At 46.2% G+C, this 24,697-nt stretch overlaps 2 protein-coding genes across 2 annotated transcripts in view; both read left to right on the top strand.

Annotated features, from left to right (window-relative positions):
- The first annotated feature begins 2,824 nt into the window (after positions 1–2,824).
- tbc1d15 (TBC1 domain family, member 15) lies at positions 2,825–18,557 on the top strand. The gene is made up of 17 exons (XM_065956772.1): positions 2,825–2,964; positions 5,618–5,719; positions 6,241–6,315; positions 7,063–7,207; positions 7,404–7,608; positions 8,589–8,691; positions 10,543–10,737; positions 10,825–10,953; positions 11,275–11,378; positions 12,032–12,126; positions 12,457–12,573; positions 13,000–13,100; positions 13,554–13,653; positions 14,325–14,422; positions 14,525–14,641; positions 16,457–16,543; positions 16,941–18,557. The coding sequence occupies exons 1-17, from the start codon at positions 2,941–2,943 to the stop codon at positions 17,121–17,123; spliced, it is 1,980 nt and encodes a 659-aa protein (XP_065812844.1). The 5' UTR covers positions 2,825–2,940; the 3' UTR covers positions 17,124–18,557.
- A 3,101-nt stretch (positions 18,558–21,658) lies between these two features.
- Positions 21,659–24,697, top strand: part of tph2 (tryptophan hydroxylase 2 (tryptophan 5-monooxygenase)) — a 6,166-nt gene continuing 3,127 nt past the window's right edge. The window contains exons 1-5 of the mRNA XM_020653578.3: positions 21,659–21,920; positions 22,605–22,742; positions 23,121–23,304; positions 23,400–23,500; positions 24,113–24,180. Of these exons, the coding sequence (XP_020509234.1) occupies positions 21,762–21,920; positions 22,605–22,742; positions 23,121–23,304; positions 23,400–23,500; positions 24,113–24,180 (650 nt within the window). The 5' untranslated portion in view covers positions 21,659–21,761. The remainder of the gene's footprint in view (positions 21,921–22,604; positions 22,743–23,120; positions 23,305–23,399; positions 23,501–24,112; positions 24,181–24,697) is intronic.

The following is a 24,697-nucleotide window of genomic DNA, read 5'->3' as shown; positions in this document are numbered from 1 at the left end:
TGCTCGGGGGGTAAGTCCTTTCTAAAGGTCCAGGTACCTTCAGGTCAGCACCTGCACTGCTGAATGTATATAGTAGGTCCAGTTCAGACGGCTTTATGCAAAAGAACCATAACCAAACTCAGTCGTCATCACGTCTTTGTACATTCATATTGATCCCGTGAAAAATATTGGTGTCCTATAGTGCTTTCTCACCTGCACTAAACTCCAGATATTTCCAGGAGGAGTTGTTTGTGTGTACGCGAACAGCCGCATTTTTTTTTTACTAAGACTCTGAGCTGATGTGAGAACACAGCAGGATATAATCAGGAGAATTCACCTCGACGTTTATACACTGTGCTTACTGCATAGACTGTCTGCACGCCACCTCTACCATCTCCGTGCTCTAATGAACATGCTGCACTATGTTTCCTGTTCTCCAGTATGTTCTTCTCCACTCTTTAGTTCAGATTGTGATTGTGTTGAATTACACGTAGCATTGATAGAAAGACACATATTCTCATTAGCTTGCTTAATCCGGCACTTCCACGTCTATTATTTTACGTCATGTCTTACCTCAGGAGACCCCGTAGCCCACTCAGGTGAAGAGAGAATTGAAGAGGCTAAAGGTAAGAAAGACTGCAGGTCCAGATGGTATCATCTCCAGGCTCCTCAAATCCTGTGCAGACCAGCTCTGTGGGGTTATACATGTTCAACATGAGTCTGAAACTAGGTAGAGTACCACAGCTTTAGAAGACATCCTGTGTGGTACCTGCACCGAAGACTTCCCACCCAAAGGACTTCAACCACTACAGGCTGGTGGCACTTACATCACACACGGCCTGTATCCGAATTGCCAAGTACCTACTCAATCTGTCAGTAGACAGTACCTACTATCCGTGCTGTATACTGTTTAGTACCTACTATTCAGTAGGCAGATATTTGTTCCTACTTCGTCTGATTCATTCAGTATGGAAGTTATGCGAACAGGCCGCATCCACCCGTTTTTTTTGTTTATCTTTATTCAAGAAGAGTAATGCTCATATACTAAACAATATCACAATGTAAATCAAGTAAAAGACAGATTAAATAACTAAATAGCATACAGTACATAAAGAAAAGTACAAATGAAAGACAGTAATATAAAGTAAAATAAACCAATAAAAGATGCATTTAAATAGTGAAATTATTATTTAAATAGAGGAAGAAAGGTTTTATAATAATGCAGATATTTGTTATATTTTCTGTTGTTAATTAAAAGTCGTGATTTCAGACGGGACTTTAACTCTAGATTAAAAAAATATTCAATTAATCCACGCTTGTTTGTTTTGATTTGGAGGCGGACATGACGTGACGATTTATGTTTAATTTCGCACAGCATTGTAGGTGGTAAAATACAATTCATTTCCTGAAAGCACGCATCCGATCCATACTGCATGAAACCCGGAAGTTAGTATCCATACTGAAATGTTCAGTTTACTGAGGTGGACCCAAAAATGCATACTGAATGACCACGAGAGTTCAGTATACTGAAACTCCCTACTGAATAGTACGTACTGCCTACTGAACTGTGGCTATTCGGAAAGGGCCCTGATGAAGGCCCTGAAGAGGTTGATCCTTCACCATCTGCGCCCCCTGGCATCGGGGTGGATGATGCTGTCATCCCCCTCCTGCAGCGAACTCTCTCACCTCCTACAGAGGACTGGGAGAACTGTGAGGATCCTGTTTTATGATTCCTCTAGTGCTTTCAACACCATACAGCCCATGCTTCTGAGCGACAAGCTGGAACACACAGGAGTCGACCTGTACCTCACATCATGGCTCCTGCATTACCTGACCAACTAGCCACAGTTTGTGAGGAAACGATATGTGTGTCCGACTTGGTTATCTGCAGTACAGGGGACTGTTTTGGCTCCCTTAACTTCCCCCCTCTGCACGGCAGACTTCTTCCACAAAACAACAAACTGTCACCTGCAGAAGTTCTCTGATGACTCTGCCATTGTTGGTCCCATCACTGATGGGGACGAGGGGAGTACAGAGAACTCAACCTGGACTATGTGGACTGGTGCCAGCGGAACTGCCTCCAGATCAACGCGGGTAAAACCAAAGAGCTGCAGTTGGACTATCCCAGGCACAGACTCACTCTTCTAACACCAAGCAAACAATAAGCTTGGCTGGACTATCAACATACTGTATAAGAAAGGCGAGAGCAGACTTCACTTGTTGAGGAGACTCAGGTCCTCCGGAGTGCAGGGGGACCTCCTGAGGACCTTTTACAACTCTGTGGCAGCATCAGTCATCCTGTACGGAGTGGTCTGCTGGAGCAGCAGCATCACGGTAAAGTGACAGGAACAAACGGAACAAGCTGGTGAAGAATGCCAGCTCTGTTCAGGACTGCCCCCTTGACAGTGTGGAGGGGGCAGTCCTGCACCACGACTTGAACCAGCGACCCTCCGGTACCCAACCAAGGTCCCTAGAGACTGAGCTACTGCTGCCCCCATATTAATATTTGGGTTATTTCAACAGCATGCAGGGTTCAATTTCCCAATTTAACATAAAGTGTAAACACAAACAAACAAGTGCAAATGCTGAGCTCACTCAAAAAGTGTTATATTTTTATAAAAACACTCCTAAGCAGGAGTGTTGTCGGTATTTAGGGTTTAAATGTTTATTGGCTTAAATCAAATACAGATTTGTTTTTAATGTCTTATTTTAACTTTATGATGTTTTAAATGCTTATTTATTTTTTTAAGGTTTGGATAATATCGGCTCGTATCCAATCAGAGCTTCAGCATTAATTCACTCAGTCATGAACAAATGTCTTTACGGTTTATTTATTATTTCGTGAGCTCGGAAAACACGCAGTGCGCTTGCGCAAAGCTCTCCGCCGGAAGCTGAGTTGTCAGTTTTGTTTTGGTGGCTGACAGACACGTGAGCTGCTGACGTCACCAGGCAAGAGGCGACATGGCGGCGGACTCTTTGGTCAAGGTAAAAATACATGAAGACATTATTTATCGTGAAGAAAGTCTGTTAAATATGATGTTTATAACTTTAATACGACCTTAATAGCCGCGTCAGTCTGACGTCACTGGTCCGTGTTTCCCAGTTAGTTCACCAGCTAATGAGTTAGCTGAAGTTAGCCGCTAAGCTAACAGAGCAGTAGTCCTAAACACATCATCACATAAGAGCACGAGGACAGAACAACAACAACAACAACAACAACAACAACAACAACATCGAAAACATGACCACAGTGTGATTATATTGTTTGTTCAGATAAAAGAGACCAGCTCGGTCTGGTGGTATGATGAAGTGTTCACGAAGCTAGCTGCTGCTTGTTGTTGACAGTTTGGGCCCAGGGGAGAGAGGAACTATTAAACTTCCTCATCGAGGTTTTAGATTAAAGAACAGACACAATAAACGGATATAAATCATCCTTACAGGTGGACATCAGTCAGTGGAAACTACAGGCTGACGTTAGTAAACGTACTTCCTGTTCCGGTTTGAAAATCAAAATAAAACATTACACCTCTGGAGGAGGAGTTAACCCACCAGCTGATCTTTATATATGTGACGCAGGCCCTGTTTGTTTATCGCCCTGCATCTAAGTTCTCTTAAATGCTGTCTCCTCGCTCCTCGGCCGATCCGGAAGTAGTTTTAGACCCGCCATGTTAAGGATCGTCCTAAAACTCTTATAACTGAACGGAGGAGAGAGGAGGGAGGAGAGAGGAGAGAGGAGAGAGGAGAGAGATCTGAGGAGAGAGGAGAGAGATCTGAGGAGCGATGACCGAGGATACACGAGAGCTGCTGACTTTGCGGAAGTCTTTTTACTGACAGGCACGCCCCCTTATCGATTATCACTCATCGTTGGACATTTAAACAGACTGTAAACATCTGTCAGTTTGTAAAGAGTCAGTCTGTGATGAGCTGGGGTTAAAAAAGTGTTTGACATGAGGAGCAACAACGAAATATGAAGCATAAGTTCTATAAAATCAATATAATGGAGAGTAGACCGAGCTCTCCTGACTTTATATTTGATTTGTTTTTGATTCACTGTCAAACAAAAAGTCTGTTAGTATGAAGTGTTAAAATCAAATGATCATAAGCGATTCCTTCATAACTTTAACAGGTAGGCCTATATTTATTTTCATGATCAGTCAGACTGTCCGTTTTAATTTATTATATTGAGAATGAACGCCTGACAGCGTGGGAGTCGTCTGTCAGTCAGAAACACGTTTTACATTTATCATTATGTTAAAGAAGTTTCATATCAGACTGATCATTAATGATCTTCGTTTTTGAAAAATGTCATTTTCTCTATTTAGAACTTAATAAATCATTTCCAGTATTACTAGGACATCATAAAATATATTTGTTTATGAAATACAGCGTTCATTATCAAATTATTAGTCAAAAATAAACAATTCAATATTCAATCTTTTTGTCAGTGAAAATTGTCCTTTTGGTTTGAAGCAGACTGCAGGTTGTTCTTACAGTTGTTTGTTATCAGGTAACATAAAGAGTAAACACTGCTACTGTGTGTATTTTATTAGAAATAATACAGTTCATATTTGTGCAGACATAAACAGCTGTTTAAGTCGACTGACAGCTGAACGTGATCAGCTGATGTCATCATCACAAGCGTCACGTGACGCTACAGAGGAAAGGACGTCTCATGTCTCTTAAAACATATCTCCTCATTTCCTCTCTTCTCTGCTTCGTTTCCTTGCATCTCTCAATGCATCTCTGAGGAGGGACTAAGATGCAAGTGGAGGCAATTAAGGGAACTGGGATGTACCCTCAGACTCACGCAGATTAACAACTCCATTACGTCAATTCCGGTTAGGGCTGCCATGGTTCACAGAGGGAAAGGCTCCGTTCCATTTTGGTTCAACAGCAACAAAAAGTCTCACTAAAATAGAGCTTCTGATGTCCAATCAGTGAGATGTGTAGTGAGTGAAATGATAAAGTGAGCTTACTATATGATCAGACATTAAGGAAACATGCTATGTTGAAGTGCTGGCTTCTCTGACAACAATGCAGCAGCCAGTATGTCCTCCTTCTAACTTTAGAGTCTGGTCCTGAATGCTCTGGATTTGTTTGGACCAGAGAAGGTAGGCGGTTTTAAGGCCCCCCCCCTCCACACACACACACACACACACACACACACACACACACACACACACACACACACACACACACACACACACAGCTGTTTTAGACGCCCCTTGGTTTGCCAGATATGAGAGCAGTTATCAGGTCAAACCAACAGGTGTTGCAGTGATGGAAGCGGGCAAGAGAACTGGTTCAGATAGAAGTGATTGTACCCGACCTAAAAAGCCTCTGCATGTTTCTAATAAGCTCCACGAGCAGAAACGTGCTCAAACTAGGATCAATATTGGAGATGCTTTGAAAAATAGAGAGGTTAGAATGCAGAAAGGTTTACAGACCAATGTAGAGCTGGCTAAACACTGAAGCTTCAGTGTTCATCACATGGCAACCTGCGTGAGCATCGACTCTAGAGAGGAGGGGGCGGGGGGAGACAGCTCTCGGCTTGTCTGCAGACAGAAACGCTGTTTTTATTTGATAATATGATGAATGGTTTGAAACATTAGTTACTGTCTCTCTGTCGGTCCTTCAGGTAGTGTTTGAACGTGAAGGAGTTTTTATTCACACCAGCAGTGATGAAGATGGCATCGAGCAGGATTTACTCGTCTCAGGATCACTTCGGATCGTTGACAAGGTAACACAACAGGACTCGGCGTCTCTCTGTAATCAAATCAATCAATCAGATCAAACTGTTACCAAACCGACTACTCTGATCACTGAGCAGCTTGTAGTGGTGCTAGAGATCACAAATCTCACGGTTTGGATCAGATAACAGATTTTTGTCATGGATTAGAAACCCTCACTGCCCTACAGCACCTCCCTCTTCTTCAATGTTTCCAACATATTTGTACAATTCATTCAAGTGTGCGGGAGTTTGTCTGTGATTTTTGATAATTAAAAAGCAACAAATTACCCAATATTTGGTGTCTAGGACTTCTATTTCAGCTGCCGTGGTATAAAACAGGTAAAGATATCATTTGATTTTTATTAGAATCATATCAAAGTTTAAAGGTTTCATAACAACAATCATTTTCTTTTTCTGTTGATAAAATGACGGTTTCCACTCCAAAGGATGTAAATGGTGTCGTTAAACAGTTTGTTTGATAGCCTAAGACCATGGCGCTCTGTGGTTGATGATGTCTGTTTGTCTGTCAGGATGCAGAGATGATGGTGGAGTACAGACCTCTGGAGGACTCCGTCGACTCCACAAACATGCTGTGTGCTGGAAAGGTCCGACTTGTTTTCTGTAACTAAACACGCTGACTAACCACGCCTCTATATTTGATTTTTTAAAATACTTTATTAATCCCTGAGGGAAATTCTGGTTTACACTCCATTATTGAGAGACATGTTTCTCACACAGATAGGCCTGAATCACACACAAGCACAAACAGGACCTGTGGACATGCATTAATGGAAAGATGTCAGAGTGGGGCTACACACTGCTACGCAGAGCAGGTGGGGGTTCGGTGCCTTGCACAAGGGCTTTTCAGCAGTACTTGGGAAGTGCATCTCTTCAGCTACAAGAACAACTTCCAGATTTGTTGTCCGCACCGGGACCTGAACCGGCGACCCTTCAGTTCCCAACCCAAGTCCTTACAGACTGAACTGCTGCGGCTTTATACACATATATCCAAATTAAATCTATACACTAACCACACACACACACACACACACACACACACACACACACACACACACACACACACACACACACACACACACACACACACACACACACACACACACACACACACACACACGTTTAATGAGATCTGACAGCTGAAAGAAAGACGGGAAACAAAACATGCTGCACAAGCTGCTGTTCTCTTCACCACCAGAGGGCAGCAGAGCGCCAGGGTTTTTTTTACACTGGGTGACTCCATAACTACACTTTGGGCTACTTTCATCTCAAACAACAGACTTTTAAATGGACATGATTTAGTGTGTGCGTGTGTGTTTGTATTTTTCTGTCAGGACTCGAGCTCAGTGGTGGAGTGGGTCCAGAGTTCAGGGGAGCGATCCAATCAGCTGCTAGAGTCCCAGCAGAGCTACGAGACCGAGTGGGACATGATCAACGCTGTGTCATTCAAGAAGAAAGCCTGCACCAACGGAGAAAACGGTGAGCTCTTTATCATCAACGAGGAGAAGGAGCGAGGGTTTCCTCTCCGGCTCCTCCCTCTTGTCCAAAACGCTACGATGGATAATTAACATAACAAAGGTTGTATTGTTTTTAACACGTGGTATAGAAAGAAGACCAAAGTACCTGGCGTACCTGGTTAATGTGTGTTCTGTTCTCCCTGTTGGCGGTCTCTCAGGCGCTCTGAACCACAGCCATGAGCGGAGCAGGTGGGCGTTCGCCTTCAGCCTCAGTGAGCTGAGCACCATCACCGTGAAGGAGGAAGGTTGGACTGTCATCTTCTTCCAACTGAAGGAGTCGTCCTCGCTGCCTCCTCTGCACTTCCACCAGGGCGGCAGCATCGAGTTCCTGGACTACCTGAGGAGGTTCGCTCTGCTCAGCCAGTGAGTACAGATGATACACCTGTTTGAGTTTGGTCTCCCTGCAGAAACTCAGACAGTTTTACAGATAAAGGACTTCTCTTTAATCTGAACACTAGTGGACTGAAACAACATACTGTACTATACTGTATGGAACACACACACATGGCCAGGACACACACACACGCTGTACGTTCATCTCTGATACACACACACACACAGCACACAGCACACTCATATCCGATACAAACACAGGGCCAGAACATACACTCACAGACATACACATACACACACTCAGCGTGACTCTGTAGCTCGTCACATTTGCAGTGATTTCTATGCTAATTCACGAGATAAACATCATGCAGAGTCTGTGTGTGTGTGTGTGTGTGTGTGTATCAGAGATGAGAGTACAGCGTGAGAGTACAGCGTGTGTGTGTGTGTCAGAGATGAGAGTACATCGTGTGTGTGTGTGTGTGTGTGTGTGTGTGTGTGTGTGTGTGTGTGTGTGTGTGTGTGTGTGTGTGTGTGTGTGTGTGTGTGTGTGTGTGTGTGTGTGTGTGTGTGTGTGTGTGTGTGTGTGTGTGTGTGTGTGTGTGTGTGTGTGTGTGTGTGTGTGTATCAGAGATGAGCCGACAGCGTGTGTGTGTGTCTCTGCTGATATCTGTTATTAAAGTTCTTATCGAAGCCTTCAGAATAAAAACATTAACAGCCGCCATGTGACTGTGACGTCATGCTGACCGTCTGCCTGCTGATTGGCTTATTCCTCCTCTCTGTTTGTGTGAAAACAAAAACATTCTAAGATGAAAATTTACATACAGATTCAATCAGAGTCTTTTAATCTGTATTTAAATTGACATATTGATTATTAAATAATGATTCTGTTATCCTGTGTCGTTCAGGGAGGGAGGGACTAAAAGGTTAGAGTAAAGGTTAGAGTTGTGTGACGTGTGTTCCAGTGTGTGTGTAACAGTGCGGGTAACAGTGTGTGTTGTGTGTGTGTGCAGGGCTGCAGATGATGGCTCGTGTCTGACGGTCAGTACTCCAAACAAAGCTCTGTCTCAGTCCTTTGAGAACCTGCTGGACGACAACAACTTTGGCCTCGTGAACGTAAGAAAATACACACTCCTCCTTTACTCTCCTCCCCCTGCTGTAGTCTATACACTCCTCCTCCTGCTCAGATTAAACACTCCTCCTCCTCCTCCTCCTCCTCCAGCTCAGGCTATACACTCCTCCTGCTGCTCAGGCTATACACTCCTCCTGCTGCTCAGGTTAAACACTCCTCCTACTGCTCAGGTTAAACACTCCTCCTGCTGCTCAGGTTAAACACTCCTCCTGCTCCTGCTGCTCAGGTTAAACACTCCTCCTGCTGCTCAGGCTAAACACTCCTCCTCCTGCTCAGATTAAACACTCCTCCTGCTCCTGCTGCTCAGATTAAACACTCCTCCTGCTGCTCAGGTTAAACACTCCTCATGCTGCTCAGGTTTAACACTCCTCCTGCTGCTCAGGCTATACACTCCTCCTGCTGCTCAGGTTAAACACGCCTCCTGCTGCTCAGGTTAAACACTCCTCCTGCTGCTCAGGTTAAACACTCCTCCTGCTCCTGCTGCTCAGGTTAAACACTCCTCCTGCTCCTGCTGCTCAGGTTAAACACTCCTCCTGCTGCTCAGGCTAAACACTCCTCCTGCTGCTCAGGCTAAACACTCCTCCTCCTGCTCAGATTAAACACTCCTCCTGCTCCTGCTGCTCAGGTTAAACACTCCTCCTGCTGCTCAGGTTAAACACTCCTCCTGCTGCTCAGGCTATACACTCCTCCTGCTGCTCAGGTTAAACACTCCTCCTGCTGCTCAGGCTATACACTCCTCCTGCTGCTCAGGCTATACACTCCTCCTGCTGCTCAGGTTAAACACTCCTCCTACTGCTCAGGTTAAACACTCCTCCTGCTGCTCAGGTTAAACACTCCTCCTGCTCCTGCTGCTCAGGTTAAACACTCCTCCTGCTGCTCAGGCTAAACACTCCTCCTCCTGCTCAGATTAAACACTCCTCCTGCTCCTGCTGCTCAGATTAAACACTCCTCCTGCTGCTCAGGTTAAACACTCCTCATGCTGCTCAGGTTTAACACTCCTCCTGCTGCTCAGGCTATACACTCCTCCTGCTGCTCAGGTTAAACACGCCTCCTGCTGCTCAGGTTAAACACTCCTCCTGCTGCTCAGGTTAAACACTCCTCCTGCTCCTGCTGCTCAGGTTAAACACTCCTCCTGCTCCTGCTGCTCAGGTTAAACACTCCTCCTGCTGCTCAGGCTAAACACTCCTCCTGCTGCTCAGGCTAAACACTCCTCCTCCTGCTCAGATTAAACACTCCTCCTGCTCCTGCTGCTCAGGTTAAACACTCCTCCTGCTGCTCAGGTTAAACACTCCTCCTGCTGCTCAGGCTATACACTCCTCCTGCTGCTCAGGTTAAACACGCCTCCTGCTGCTCAGGTTAAACACTCCTCCTGCTGCTCAGGTTAAACACTCCTCCTGCTCCTGCTGCTCAGGTTAAACACTCCTCCTGCTCCTGCTGCTCAGGTTAAACACTCCTCCTGCTGCTCAGGCTAAACACTCCTCCTGCTGCTCAGGCTAAACACTCCTCCTCCTGCTCAGATTAAACACTCCTCCTGCTCCTGCTGCTCAGGTTAAACACTCCTCCTGCTGCTCAGGTTAAACACTCCTCCTGCTGCTCAGGTTAAACACTCCTCCTCCTGCTCAGGCTAAACACTCCTCCTGCTGCTCAGATTAAACACTCCTCCTGCTGCTCAGGTTAAACACTCCTCCTCCTGCTCAGGTTAAACCCTCCTCCTCCTGCTCAGGTTAAACACTCCTCCTGCTGCTTAGGTTAAACACTCCTCCTGCTGCTCAGGGTAAACCCTCCTCCTCCTCCTGCAGTTGTAGTCTGAACTGCTTTCTGTTTGTCTCTTGCAGAAGTTTAAGAAGGACCCGTACGTCACCACATTGGGAGGCTTCTCCAAAGTCACCAACTACATCTTTGACGCCTTCCGGGGGACAGAGGAGCAGCACCAGCGCCCCCCAGAGGAGGTGGCCGACCTGCTGGGAGAGGTGATCCCCGGGCTGGAGATCAACCAGCAGGAGGAGCCGGGCTTCGAGGTCATCACCCGGGTGAGACAAGGAGGAGACCCCAACATTGTGCTGATGTTTGAAATGAAAGTGGAATAACTCTGACTCTGTGTGTATGTGTTCCGTCAGATTGACCTGGGGGTGAGGCCTCAGGTGACGAGGGTGGGGCCTCTGTCAGTGGAGGACTGGACCAAACACCAGGACCAGGAGGGCAGGATGACCGACGTCTCCCGCCTCAAACGCGCCATCTTTAAAGGGGCATGTTACCGTTTAAAAGTTTATTATCTATTCATTAATAACAATTTTATGAGATAATATTTACAATCTGGGGCTGCAGTGCTCGGTGGTACATGGTGTGTGTGTGTGTGTGTGTGTGTGTGTGTGTGTGTGTGTGTGTGTGTGTGTGTGTGTGTGTGTGTGTGTGTGTGTGTGTGTGTGTGTGTGTGTGTGTGTGTGTGTGTGTGTGTGTGTGTGTGTGTGTGTGTGTGTGTGTGTGTGTGTGTGTGTGTGTGTGTGTGAGATTACCCAGCATGCATAGGGGCGGTGTTCTCATGCTGTGTGTGGTGTTCTAACCTGCAGGGTTTATGTCACGCTTTGAGGAAGGAGGCCTGGAAGTTTCTGCTGGGATACTTCCCCTGGGAGAGCACACTGGAGGAGAGGAAGGCCCTGCAGAGGAACAAAACGTAGGCATGATCACACACACACGCACACAAACAAACACATCGACACACAGACACAGACACACACACACACACACACACACACACACACACACACACACACACACACACACACACACACACACAAAAAGCACTGTAACTAAGCTCAGCCGTCAACACGTCTTTGCACGTTCTTGTTGATTCTGTGATGGCGTTGTATTTGTGTCTCAGTCTGTGAGGTCACATTGCGTTTTGGCATTGTGTAAGCATGGCACAGCTGAAGCTCCACGTACACACACAGTCAGACACACACACACACACACACACACAGGGATGTTCTCCCCCGCTGTCTCTGCTCTGTAACGTACAGATGGGGGATCATTTCGTCCTCCAATTACGCCGCCACGACATTCAGAGCGAAGGCGAAATGTCACAGTAAATATCAGGGCTTGAAACGGGGGTCTGAACAGGGCTAGTTCAGGAGCAAACTTGTTCTCTAATCATGGTTACCATGGTAACCCCTAATGCCCGCCCATCATGGACCACGAGACGTTTTTCGTCGAGGTCAAGCAGATACAAAAAGGACTGAGGGGGAATATTTACCCTCGGCTGTGCTTTTTAGGTTTCAGGTTGTTTTTGTTGTGATGATGCTGATGTTTGTGTCTCCATGGTAACAGGGATGAGTACTTCAGGATGAAGCTGCAGTGGAAGTCAGTGAGCGCTGAACAGGAGAGAAGAAACTCCAAACTGAGAGACTACAGGAGTCTGATTGGTCAGAGATTAACCCTCTCCTGTCTGTGTCTGTCTGTGGGTCAGAGGTTAACCCTCTCCTGTCTGTGGGTCAGAGGTTAACCCTCTCCTGTCTGTGTCTGTCTGTGGGTCAGAGGTTAACCCTCTCCTGTCTGTGGGTCAGAGGTTAACCCTCTCCTGTCTGTGTCTGTCTGTGGGTCAGAGGTTAACCCCCTCCTGTCTGTGTCTGTCTGTGGGTCAGAGGTTAACCCTCTCCTGTCTGTGTCTGTCTGTGGGTCAGAGGTTAACCCTCTCCTGTCTGTGTCTGTCTGTGGGTCAGAGGTTAACCCTCTCCTGTCTGTTTGTCTTTCAGAGAAAGACGTGAATCGGACCGACAGAACAAACCGCTTTTATGAAGGCATCGATAACCCCGGGCTGGTCCTGCTCCACGACATCCTGATGACCTACTGCATGTTTGACTTTGACCTGGGTCAGTCACCTACTCCTCCTCCTCCTCCTCCATGTCTTCCTCCTCCTCTTCCTCTATGTCCTCCTCCTGCTCCACCTCTATGTCATTCTCCTCCTCCTCCTCTATGTCCTCCTCCTCCTTCTCCACCTCTATGTCCTCCTCCTCCTCCTCTATGTCCTCCTCTTCTATTTCCTCCTCCTCTATGTCCTTCTCCTCCTCCTCTATGTCCTCCTCTATGCCCTCCTCCTCCTCCTCCTCCACCTCTATGTCCTCCTCCTCCTCTATGTCCTCCTCCACCTCTATGTCCTCCTCCACCTCTATGTCCTCCTCCTCCTCTATGTCCTCCTCCTCCTCCTCCTCCTCTTCCTCTATGTCCTCCTCCTGCTCCTTCTCTCTTTGATAAAATACACACTAACTGATCTGATGGGTGTCCCTCCTCCTCCTCAGGCTATGTGCAGGGTATGAGCGACTTGCTGTCTCCAATCCTCTACGTGATGGAGAACGAGGTGGACGCCTTCTGGTGCTTCGTCTACTTCATGGACCAGATGGTGAGAAAACAGACTACACACAGACGTGTGTGTCTGTATATATGTGTGTGTGTTTGTGAACATTGCCAATGTACATACAGTAAGTGTCTTTGACATGACAACAAAAAACGAAACTAAATGACATTCGTTAGGACACTTTCTGTCTCCAACATCTGCTGTTAGTATGGTAACCACAGACACACTCAGCCAAAAGTCACCAGTTAACAAGGTCACTTTTTAAACCATAACACCAACATCAACAAACATCAAGCAGCATTTCCCAATAAAAGCACCCGGGGCAGAGATGTTATTCAATAATTTCTCTGAAGGACAGGGCGCGCTGTCCTCTCGCTCAGGTTGATGAGCCATCTGACCACGTAAGAGCGAGGTGTACCCAGCTCCGGGTGTCGATGTTTTTACTCGTATCTTATGGAAGTTTAAATTTAGGTATTTAACTGTGTTGTTGTATTTCAGCACCAGAACTTTGAGGAGCAGATGCAGGGCATGAAGACTCAGCTGATCCAGCTCAGCTCTCTGCTCAGACTGCTCGATGTCTCCTTCTGGAACTACCTCGGTAAGAAACACAGTTTGCTCTGTGATGATGTAACGATGTTACAGGACGTCTGTTTTCACATAATCCAGTTCAAACAAATCTAAAATAAAAATGATTCCAGCTGCAGACTTCGTTCTTCATGCAGCTGTGAGCGAACACTTTGATGTCTTACAGCGGTCAGCGGTGTGATGTCATAAGAGCTGCAGGACGTGCTGACACGCTGCTGTGGTCGATCAACTTTGCTGAACTTGATAAAAATTGTCTTGCTGGACGACAGTTTAAACCTTTTTTTTGTCTTTGGGAGATCTCCAAAATCAGACTGCGACTTATATCCTGGATTTTATGCTACATCCATGAAGAGTTTCTGCTACCCCTCTTAAAGATAGCAGCTGCGTTGACGCATCTAACAAGCCCGAAAGCGTCATCAGAGCGTAGATATCTGTCCACAGTAACCGCAGAGCAGCTCCTCTGAATGTAAAGTTAATTAAAAGTATTCAGAGCTCCAGGCGGAGGCGGAGGGATACAGAGTGAAAAGTCCCAGTAATGTGGTTTTCCTCTTGTTGTCCAATCAGAATGCTTGTTGATGTTTTTATCAGCAGTCAGCTGCAGGTGCAGAACAGTAAGATATAAGTAGTGAGCATTAATGTGATGAATAATAACTAGTACACCTGTGTGATGTGATTGGTTCACAGAGTCTCAGGATTCAGGCTACCTGTACTTCTGTTTCCGATGGTTACTGATCAGATTCAAGAGAGAGCTCAGCTTCCAGGACGTGCTGCGACTGTGGGAGGTCAGTCACTCTTTCATCGGTCCCCCTGCTGTGTGAAGTACCTGTGTGTACCTGTGTACCGGTCTTTACCTGTGTGTGTATGTGTGTGTGTGCTGTCTCCAGGTGATGTGGACCGGGCTGCCCTGTCAGAACTTCCACCTGCTGGTCTGCTGTGCCATCCTGGACTCTGAGAAACACAAGATCATGGAGGAGAACTACGGCTTCAACGAGATCCTCAAGGTGACTCTACTCTGTTCTCCTAAATTGGTTTTACATCAGGGACCCAGGTCCAGATCAGAGTACACCTGACCCCAAAGTCCTGTTCATTTGACCAGTGTGAACTAGGGCTGGCCGATAGGTATTGAAGGCCATTTTGGCGACATTTAGAAGATGTTTCAGACCCCTGGCTCCAGAGATGGTCACTGATGGTGTCCAGAGGTCAGTCGGTGGAGGTGAGACGGCGAGCAGCCACAGGAGGACTGCTAACGTTAGCCGACATCTCCATAATCAGTCATGGATCATATTTTAAATGTAGAGATGTCGAGTTCTCCTCAGACACCCTGCTGTATCTCTGTCCATATTCTGTCACTGAGGACTAGTTTAGAACTGAATCAGTATTTTAAAAAGAAGTCGTAACATCATGAGATATTTTCATTTGTTTTGAATGAAAAGGAGACCGGAGACGAGAGGTTTAGTCTAACCAATTACAGTAACTAAGGAGCATGGGAATGGCACCGTGCTCAAACAAGGAAGTGGGGTGCAAGTTGCAGTCAGCGAGTAGAGTGCTGCTCTGGCTCATCTCCTCCTCTGAGCTGCAAGTCGTTTTTAACGTCTCATGAATAACTAAAACATCCACAGTTAGCAGGATGGACTTCATTGTCTGCACGAGACTCAAACAAATGTCGCCCAGTTGATCATGAGAGTTGTTGCCATGGTTACTTTCTGCTTTTTGGCGGATTTGCAAACCAACTATGTGCATAGCGCCATCTGCTGTTTTGTAACTTTGTACATACGTAGATGTACTCGATTACAGAGCGGAGGTGGGGGGGTATGGCGCCTAATATGAAAACGCCCTTTAAGAGGTCATATTATGCCCTTTTTGGGGTTTGTATATTTAATCTACTGTATGTACCTACTAAAGTATGTTCACAATAGCTAAATTTAAAAAAAAGTGTCTGTTTTCATGTACTGTCGCTCCATGCACCGGCTCGCTTCTGACTCTCTCTCTAAGGCTCTGAAGTGCCCACATTCAGAGTCCCCACGTGTGCCAAGTCTGATCTGATTGGTTGGCCTGTCAGCTCTGCTGTAATTGGTCAGTGGCTCAGCACGGTTCTCGGAAATGTCACGCCCCTTTTACCATATTGGGAATGCAGCCACTTTGGCTCCGAGCAGAGCAAAAACATTAGCACCTTAGCACTACTGTGCTACCGCAGGCTACGGCATATTGTAGGCGTGCTAAAGAAGTTAATGGGCGTGCAACATGAGCTGCAGGGCTTGCCACAACGAGTCAATGGGCTTAGATCAGTGATCTCACACTGACAAGACGTCACACTGGCAAATTTTTTTCGAGGGGGGCTAGAACCGAGCGTTACATGCAGCTAATGCTACAGCTAACAGGAGGACGTAGGCGAAGCCGCGGACTTTGAATTTTTGCACATAGATGTGCCTAAACATGCACAGGATACATGGAAAACACGCTAAAGAGCATATAAAACCAGAAAAAGCATAATAAGACCCCTTTAATGAGGAGGAGGAGGACGACCACTCCTGTCTGATTGGATCGCAGTGTTGTCTGCGTCTGGTTGTGTTTCTGTTCTTCATTAGAGTCAGAGATGATGATCTTCTCTCATCAGCACATCGTTCTTTAACATATTTAACCCTTCACACTCCTCAGACTTTTTTCCAGAAAGTTCTCAAACATCCATCACGTTCTGCGTGTCCTAAAAGACACTAGTACGGGCTTTTCTGCCACTCAAAATAATAACAGATGACGACCTCGCTGTTTAGCAGGCTGAGAGATGTCATCAAAGTGATGTTTGTGTGTTTTTGTTACAGCATATAAACGAGCTCTCAATGAAGCTGGACATCGAAGAAATCCTGCAGAAGTCGGAGGGGATCTGTCTGCAGATCAAGAGCTGTAAGGTGCGTTCAGAGACCCTTCGTTCTTACACTAATCCAGGACACATAACTGCACGGGTTCAGTCCATGTTTGCTTTAACTCACATGAAAATAAAGATGAAATGAACAAAGCTTCACATCGCTCTCTACCAAACCATCTTCACTAAATCACTGTTTTTAATCAAGAGTTATTGAAGCTTTAGTTACAGGAAAACTGTTTTTATTCAGCTCCGTCATATAAACATGTTTCTGACCTGTCATTACTCCCCCTCCTCATTCTCCTCTCCCCCTCCTCCCATCTCCCATCTTAACCGCTACTTATTCTCCTCTTCTCTCCTTTTCCTCTGTCTACCTTCCGAACCTCCTCATCCACTACTTCCGTCTCTTCCTTTCCTCCTCTCCTCTCTCTCTCCTCCTCCAGGACCTCCCTCATGCGGTCAGTGTGATCCTGGGCTTCGACTCCAGCGTTGGCATCTCTGAGTCGTCGGCTGGCGCCTCATCTCCCTCTGTCGGAGCGTCTCTGCGAACGGACGCCTGCTCTAACGGACACTTGAGAGAAACAAGCTCTCACACCAACAGTTGTAAAGTGGCCTTCATATCGTAGTGAACAGAGACTGACTGAGGTGTCAGAGGAGGGGGGCCGACCCCCATCCCCTCCAGTCAGGAGGAGGAAAATGTATAAAAGGAATTGAGATTATTAAGAATCTTATTTTTGTAATTTCTTGTACCATATTGTCTCTTTGATTCAGTCATTCCTTCTCTGCTGATGATGCTCTCCATACTCCATCAGAAGGGGGGGGGGGCATTATTATGTGTCTGGACAGGAGAAGCTAACAGGAGAGGCTAACAGGAGAAGCTGAGACAGAAAGCAGTGTTATGAATCTTTCTTCTGAAAATGATTCATAAGTCTTCACAATAAAGAGCTGGTGTTCAATCATAATGCGACACTTCATGCTTATTCAGAGAAAATCTCTCAGCCAGAATCAGGGCTGTCGTGTTATCAGAATGTTAAACTTGGAGATGATTCAAATGTACAAATCAAGCAGTATTGATAACCTGTTGTAGTGTCTGTTTAGCTGTAAGTAATTAGAAACTTTAAAGGACCGAGCATAGAACCCTGAGGAACCCCACGGATCATCCAACACTACAAACAGGATGTAAGCGGCCTCAGTCTCCTCAGTTGATTTGTTTTTATGATTCCCCAGCAAAACTGACTGAACTGTTGATGTACGGTCGTCACAGTAATGTGGTCGGGGTAATATTGGCGCCCCAGTCTGTGAATTCACATTGAGTTTTAGAAGCACGGCAATGTGGGAGCTCCACATACACACACAGCGCTGTGCTCCCCCTCTTGCTCTGCTAAAACCATCTCCCCTCAGTAACACCTCTGTTACTACCTCTAAAGACGTGCAGTGGAGGGATCCCTTTGTTCCCCCATTACGTCCCTGCGACATTCGGATTGAAGGCGAAACGTCACAGGGGCGTAAATATGAAACCTCTGGTCTAAATAGGGTTCTATGAACTTCATTAATGTGTCACTCCGCAGAAATTCTGATTTATTACAATCATATAGAAATTGTCTTTAAATCACGTTTCTACTGTGGGGGTTATTAGAGTAATTACTGATTAGTACCACAGCTGTGACGTTAAGGTAACCCCCCCCCCCGATGGAGCAACAGGTGGGCGAAGCCTCATGTGGCAACCCTGTGACGAGGTTTCCGGTCCATGATGAGGATTTTATTTACAGCCCAGCCCATCACACACATCATTATTATCATTATTATTATTATCATCATATTTCTTTACATAACCCTCTCGAGTGTCGATCAGCTGATTGGTGCTGGATTAAGTTGAGTTGTGTTTTTATGAAGTGATCTCATTGGAGGTCAAGTTTTGTTTCTCGTTGGGAGTTAAATGAGGAGTTCTCAGGTTTAATCTCCACCATCAGATTGATTTATTAGCGTTTAAAATGTATTACCATTGTTTGTCACGTCGCTCAGAACCAAAGTCAATAAAGTTTTTTAACCAATTGCTCAAATTTAAACTCCAGAAAGTTTGTTTCCGTCCTGCTTAATCGAACTTTTATTTTATGATCTTGCTGCTCAAATATTGTGATGCTAACATGGCACACCAACAATGCTAATCTTGCTAACACTGCTAACACCGTTGTTCTGACGGCCAAACGTTTTTATAAAACTCTGCTCACATTTACCTCCCAATGCCTGTGTAGTTACCATGGATACCACAGGGCATTATGCGGGAGGTGTGGATAACTGCCAGCCCTAACCTGTTTCCTGTGGCTCCTTCACAATAAAAGTGTTATTAGGTGAAGCAGCAGGAGGAGATGTAGTGTTAGCAATAGCGGTGAGCTGTTCAGTGTATAACTGTGACAGGTAGAGATCAGATCATAACTTTAATCTCCTCATGTATCTCCTGATGAGAAAACAAAGAGAATCACAGGTTAATGATCACAGTATGTTATTATAAAGTCATGAGAAGATGGTCACTTTAAAGTCTCAGAGCAGATAAAATAATATATAATGTTGTGGATTCAAGCTGAACTCTGCTTCATCTTTATGTTCCTGTTCCAGATCATTTAAATCTGATTCCCGCTCTTAATGTCATCGACTCAACGTTCGGGCAATAAAACGATTTCACTTTGACTCATAAACAACACAGGGCTGTCATGATACTTGAACTTTTAAACTTTGAGATGATTCTGGTTCAAATCAAACAGCACTGATACCTGTTACAGTCTTAGCTGTAACTAAAAAGAAGCTATAGAGGACCGAGAATAGAACCCTGAGGAACCCCACGGATCATGCTAACACTATAAAGAGGTTGTAAGCTGCTACAGTCCCATCAGTCTCTGTTTTTATGATCCCACAGCAAAACTGAGTGAACTGTTGATGTATTGTTTTCACAATATAAGAATCTTCAACTTCAATCTGATATTGATCGACAGAAATAGAAGTCCTACACAAAACCCCTGATTTTGCTTTTTAAGACAGCATGCCGACCTACTGCACAGCTGGTACGCACACAAGCGTCTTTCTTCCGATGTTAAAGTGTCTTTAATCTGCAAACTAATCGACACAAAATGCATGAGCTGACTTTATTTGTTAAAACATGAAGCTACATCCCCACCCTCTCTTTACACCGCAGGTCACACCTACACATGCACAGACTGATGGTAGAGGCTGCTGAGTAGAGTCCATCAGTAATAACTCATCCATACACACACACTCGTGCCGCCAATGAAGAAGCAGGAGCAACTTGCTCAAGGACACATTGGACACATGGCTGCAAGAGCTGGGGATTGAACCCCTGACCTTCCAGTTGAAAGGCGTCCAACTCTACCAACTGATCCACAGCCTCCCTAGTAGCAGGGGGCTCGAAGTGAGTAAGGTTGGGGACCACAGCTCTAATGCACAGGTATAAGGTTAAAATGTAGGTGACGGGTCACAATGCCAGAATTTTAAACTTTGACATGATTGTAGTTCAAATCAAACCATACTAAGTCCTACATAATATGGGGTACTCCTGCACGCTGTCTGAAAAACACAAACATGTTGGAAATGTTTCTGCACACTAATGTGACCAAACCCTGTGCGGACATAAACAATGTTAAATGTTGTTAAAACAGGAATAACTAAAAATAAAATGTTTTTTATTGACGGCTGAGCAGAGACAGACGAGCATGCGGAGCTGCTTTTCATCTTTAATTCATTCATGAATCTGCAGAAATGTCAGAGCTGCAGCTAAACGGATCCAAATGTCATTTCAGCTGCTCTCATCTGCATGATGGACGTCTTCCCCCTCGTCCTCCTCCCCCCTTTGATGGGAGGCTTTTGGCGTTGGAGGTAGAGGAGATGGAGGGAGGTATCACCTGCAATCTGCTCATAAAGCTGCTTCAGAGTCAGAACAAAGCCGCCTCACTGCTCTTTCATTTCCTGTCAGGCAGGAAATTGTCTGAGCTCTCCCGGCTGATAGCACGTCGCCCGTTGCCTGCCGCCACTAATCAGCTAACCATCTCTGCAGGTTTTATTGAGGTGGAGGCTGTTGTGGGTTTGATGGCGGACTGTCATTCATGGTGAGGCTGCACAGAAACGCTTCAGCTAATTATAGAAAGACGAGGAAACACAGAGCTGTTGATGAGATCACAGACTCTCAGTTCCTGTCACGACGCTTGTCATAGCACCAAACTTTGATATGAGAACTCAAACAACATTGATACCTGCTCGTTACCACGGCAACCAAATAGAAGTCCCAGGTTGTGTCAGAAACCATTCATAATAAATATGGCGCCACATTGAGTACAAAGTTCGATCAGAAATCATAGAATGGAATATGAAAAAAAAGATAAATACCTGGATGCAGCAAAGGGCAGAGGTTGGATGTGAACCTGCGGCCGCTGCAATGAGGACTGTAGCCTCTGTACATGAGGTGCACAACACAACCGCTAGGCTTTTGGCGACCCGACTATCCAACCGCAATGCTGGCCGTGGCTATACCAATAAAAATAACTGTAACAAAATACTTTTTACGTGTGGCCAAATAATATTAAAATGACCACGTAGCTGAATTCATAATTTACAGACCGACAGTTGTGTTAGCTTGATGCTAACTCATCCAACATGTTTCATACAGATGTTTCGTACAGATGTTTTGTATTCCTCGATGCTTTCTCTCACTCTTAAGTAAAAATCTGACTGAAGATCTGAAGCTTTCTCAAAGTTTTGGTCCTTTTTGAAACCTTCGGTCATGGAAGCCCTGAGTGGACATAAAATGTTACTTTTTATTTGACTCGAGTAAACTCCTGCAGCTTTCCTGAAACCTTGACATGTTTATCTTGGAAAACCGCGTTGTTATTCAGAGTTCAGGAGAGAAATACAAGGAATATTGAGAAAACAACAGACAAGTCCCAGGAAAAGAAGACGATGAAAAAGGTTAGATCTCGTTTCCTCGTTCCTGTTTGTTTGTCCGCTCAGGGCTTCCGTACTGTTTTGTGTAAAAATGTTCTCTCTGAACCTCATGGTTGTTAAAGCCTGCAGAGAGGGGACGTCTGCTGAGGGGGGAGGAGCCTCCCCTCCCCAGCCTCCTCCCCCCTGTGTGTCTCAGTATATATCTCCAGACTCGGGGGGGAGACTGCGTCCGTCTGTGTCTCTCTCCGTTCCTTTAGGTGTGTGTCTGAGCAGGTGCAGACCTGGAGCCGTGGTACTCGTACACTCATTGGTTCCCCATGGCCTCGTCCCATGTGATGAAGGACGGGCCCCCCCCGGGCCCCCCGCCCAAGATGCAGCCCGCCATGATGATGTTCTCCAGCAAGTACTGGTCCAGAAGGGGGATGTCGCTCGACTCCGCCATGTTCCAGCAGCAACGCCACACGGGCGGGCAGATGGTGAGGACGCACTCTCTTCTTCATCTCCATCACCTTCCCTCTCCTCCTCCTCCTCCTCCTGCTCCTCTTCCTCCTCCTCCTCTTCCTCATCCTCGTCCTCGTCCTCGTCCTCGTCCTCCTCTTCCTCCTCCTCTTCCTCCTCCTCCTCCTCCTCTCTCTTCCTCCTCCTCGTCTTCCTTGTCCTCGTCCTCGTCCTTGTCCTCGTCCTCCTCCTCTCTCTTCCTCCTCCTCGTCTTCCTCGTCCTCGTCCTCCTCTTCCTCCTCCTCTTCCTCCTCCTCCTCCTCCTCCTCTTCCTCCTCTCTCTTCCTCCTCCTCCTCCGCTTCCGCTTCCTCTTCCTCTTCCTCCTCCTCGTCTCTCTTCCTCGCTCCTCCTCCTCCTCCTCCTCTTCCTCTTCCTCCTGTGTGTTTTGGATGATGTGGAAACTGAGTCTGACGAGGAGTTGACTCGTTTAAACTTGTGATGTCATGTCAGCATTACAAGTTTATTTATGTTTCACATTTTATAAACACGATTCTAATTTCAGTCTACATAAACATCTTGAAAATCATCACAAAGATGGTCAGAAAAGAGAATCACCATGTTCGATTACTTTATTAAATCTGAAACTATCAAAATAAAAACAATTAATTGTTGTACATTGTATATGTTTACTGTTGTTGTTGTTGTTGTTGTTGTGGTCCAGTCTCGGCGTCAGTCCTTCTGTCCCATTAAAGAGAAGCCGGACTCGGAGGGAGCAGCAGAGGATTCTGGGAAAACGGCGGTGATCTTTTCTCTGAAGAACGAGGTGGGCTGTTTGGTCCGAGCGCTCCGAGTCTTCCAGGTGAGATCACACCTGATCAAACTTCAAATGTTCAGTTCAAATAATGATGAGAAATGTTTTATCAGCCTGCGAGGAGTCACATCATGGACCTTTCCTCCTCCCCGCTCCTCTCTTCTCCTCGTCTAATCTACTCCTCTCCTCTCCTCTCCTCTCCTCTTCTTTCCTCCTTTCCTCTTTTCTTCTCCTCTCCTTCTATCCTCTCCTCCCTTCCTCTCCTGCCCTCATTTCCTCTTTTCCTCACCTCTCCTCATCTCGTCTACTCTCCTCTCCTACTCTCCTCTCCTCTCCTTCTCTCCTCTTTCTCTCCTCCCCCTCCTTTCCTTGTCTCCTGTCCTCCCTTCCTTTCTTCATCTTCTCCTCATCTCCTCCCACCTGCAGGAGAAACGAGTGAACCTGAACCACATTGAGTCTCGAGTGTCTCGGCGAGTCCTGGGCGAGGTGGAGATCTTTGCCGACTGCAGCTGCAGCAAGAAGGAGTTCAACGAGCTGCTGCAGATCCTAAGAGACCACGTCAACATCGTGTCCTTTAACACAGCTGAACACACCTGGTCTGCTGAGGCAGGTAAACTCACCTGAGCTGTTACCCTTCACAACCATCTCCATGTCAACAAACAAACAAATGGATGTGCTTGTGTTTTTCTGGTTTTGTGTCCTCAGATGAAGATGAGGTTCCCTGGTTCCCCATGAAGATCTCTGAGTTGGATCAGTGTTCTCACAGAGTTCTGATGTACGGATCGGAGCTGGACGCTGACCATCCTGTAAGTGTAATACTGCTAACATCCACCGGGGGGGGGGGGGGGGGGGGGGGCTGACCATCCTGTAAGTGTAATACTGTTAACATCCACCAGGGGGGGGCTGACCATCCTGTAAGTGTACTACTGCTAACATCCACCAGGGGGGCGCCGACCATCCTGTAAATGCAATACTGCTAACATCCACCAGGGGGGGCTGACCATCCTGTAAGTGTAATACTGCTAACATCCACCAGGGGGCGCCGACCATCCTGTAAATGCAATACTGCTAGCATCCACCAGTGGGAGCTAACCATCCTGTAAGTGTAATACTGCTAACCTCCACCGGGGGGGGGGGGGGGGGGGGGGCTGACCATCCTGTAAGTGTAATACCGTTAACATCCACCAGTGGGAGCTAACAATCCTGTAAGTGTAATACTGCTAACCTCCATCAGGGGGCGCTGACCATCCTATAAGTGTAATACTGCTACCTTCCACTGGGGGGGGGCCTACCATCCTATAAGTGTAATACTGCTACCTTCCACTGGGGGGGGGCCTACCATCCTGTAAGTGTAATACTGCTAACTTCCACCAGGGGGCAGCAGCTGAGGTCACCAGGTGTTTTATGTTTCCTGTTAGGGTTTTAAGGACGAAGTTTACCGTCAGAGGAGGAAATACTTCGTGGAGGTGGCCATGAATTATAAATTGTGAGTATCATCATGTTTCTGACTCTGAAGGCTCTGATGGACTTGAGTATCCTGGTTCTGATCCGGTCTTTAAAGTATCCGGTTTTTGGGTTTGTGTATGTAAACATCATATCCTGTAAACATCATATGCGGTTCTGCTACTTGGAGAATTTACGCTTGAACTGTAGTGAGCCGTTCTATTCAGTCTGTTAGTGCATGTCTTCTGAAGTAGTTTGATCCAGCAGGGGGTGCTCTCATCGGTACTCGACCTCTGCATGACCTCTTGACCTCAGTAAATAAAGACAGTAATGTTGTGGCTAAAGCAACTGGGGTGTGATTCAGGAGATGCAGACTGACGTGAGGGAAACTCGTCTCTCTGCAGACCGCAGCTCACTGATTGGTGAAGAGACACTGAGTCGCTACAAACCTACAACTCTCCAAGCTGGCTTGCTAATATTTGTGTGTATCAGGAACATCTGTGCACTCTGAACAGGTGTTCTCGTCAGAAGGTGAGATCGTAAATAAAAAGCGAGCTGCA

Source organism: Labrus bergylta, chromosome 7, assembly GCF_963930695.1.
Source record: "Labrus bergylta chromosome 7, fLabBer1.1, whole genome shotgun sequence".
Classification (NCBI taxonomy): Eukaryota; Metazoa; Chordata; class Actinopteri; order Labriformes; family Labridae; genus Labrus; species Labrus bergylta.
The sequence above is the reverse complement of the archived record's forward strand: the minus strand, read 5'-3'. Positions and strand labels throughout refer to the sequence as shown.

What these genes read in the sequence shown, in the direction of transcription:
- tbc1d15 (XM_065956772.1), top strand. Translation starts at nt 2,941, where the DNA reads ATGGCGGCGGACTCTTTGGTCAAG. An exon ending in CGGCGGACTCTTTGGTCAAG is followed by an intron (nt 2,965 to 5,617) that starts GTAAAAATACAT and finishes TCGGTCCTTCAG; the next exon opens with GTAGTGTTTGAACGTGAAGG. An exon ending in AGGTTCGCTCTGCTCAGCCA is followed by an intron (nt 7,609 to 8,588) that starts GTGAGTACAGAT and finishes GTGTGTGTGCAG; the next exon opens with GGCTGCAGATGATGGCTCGT.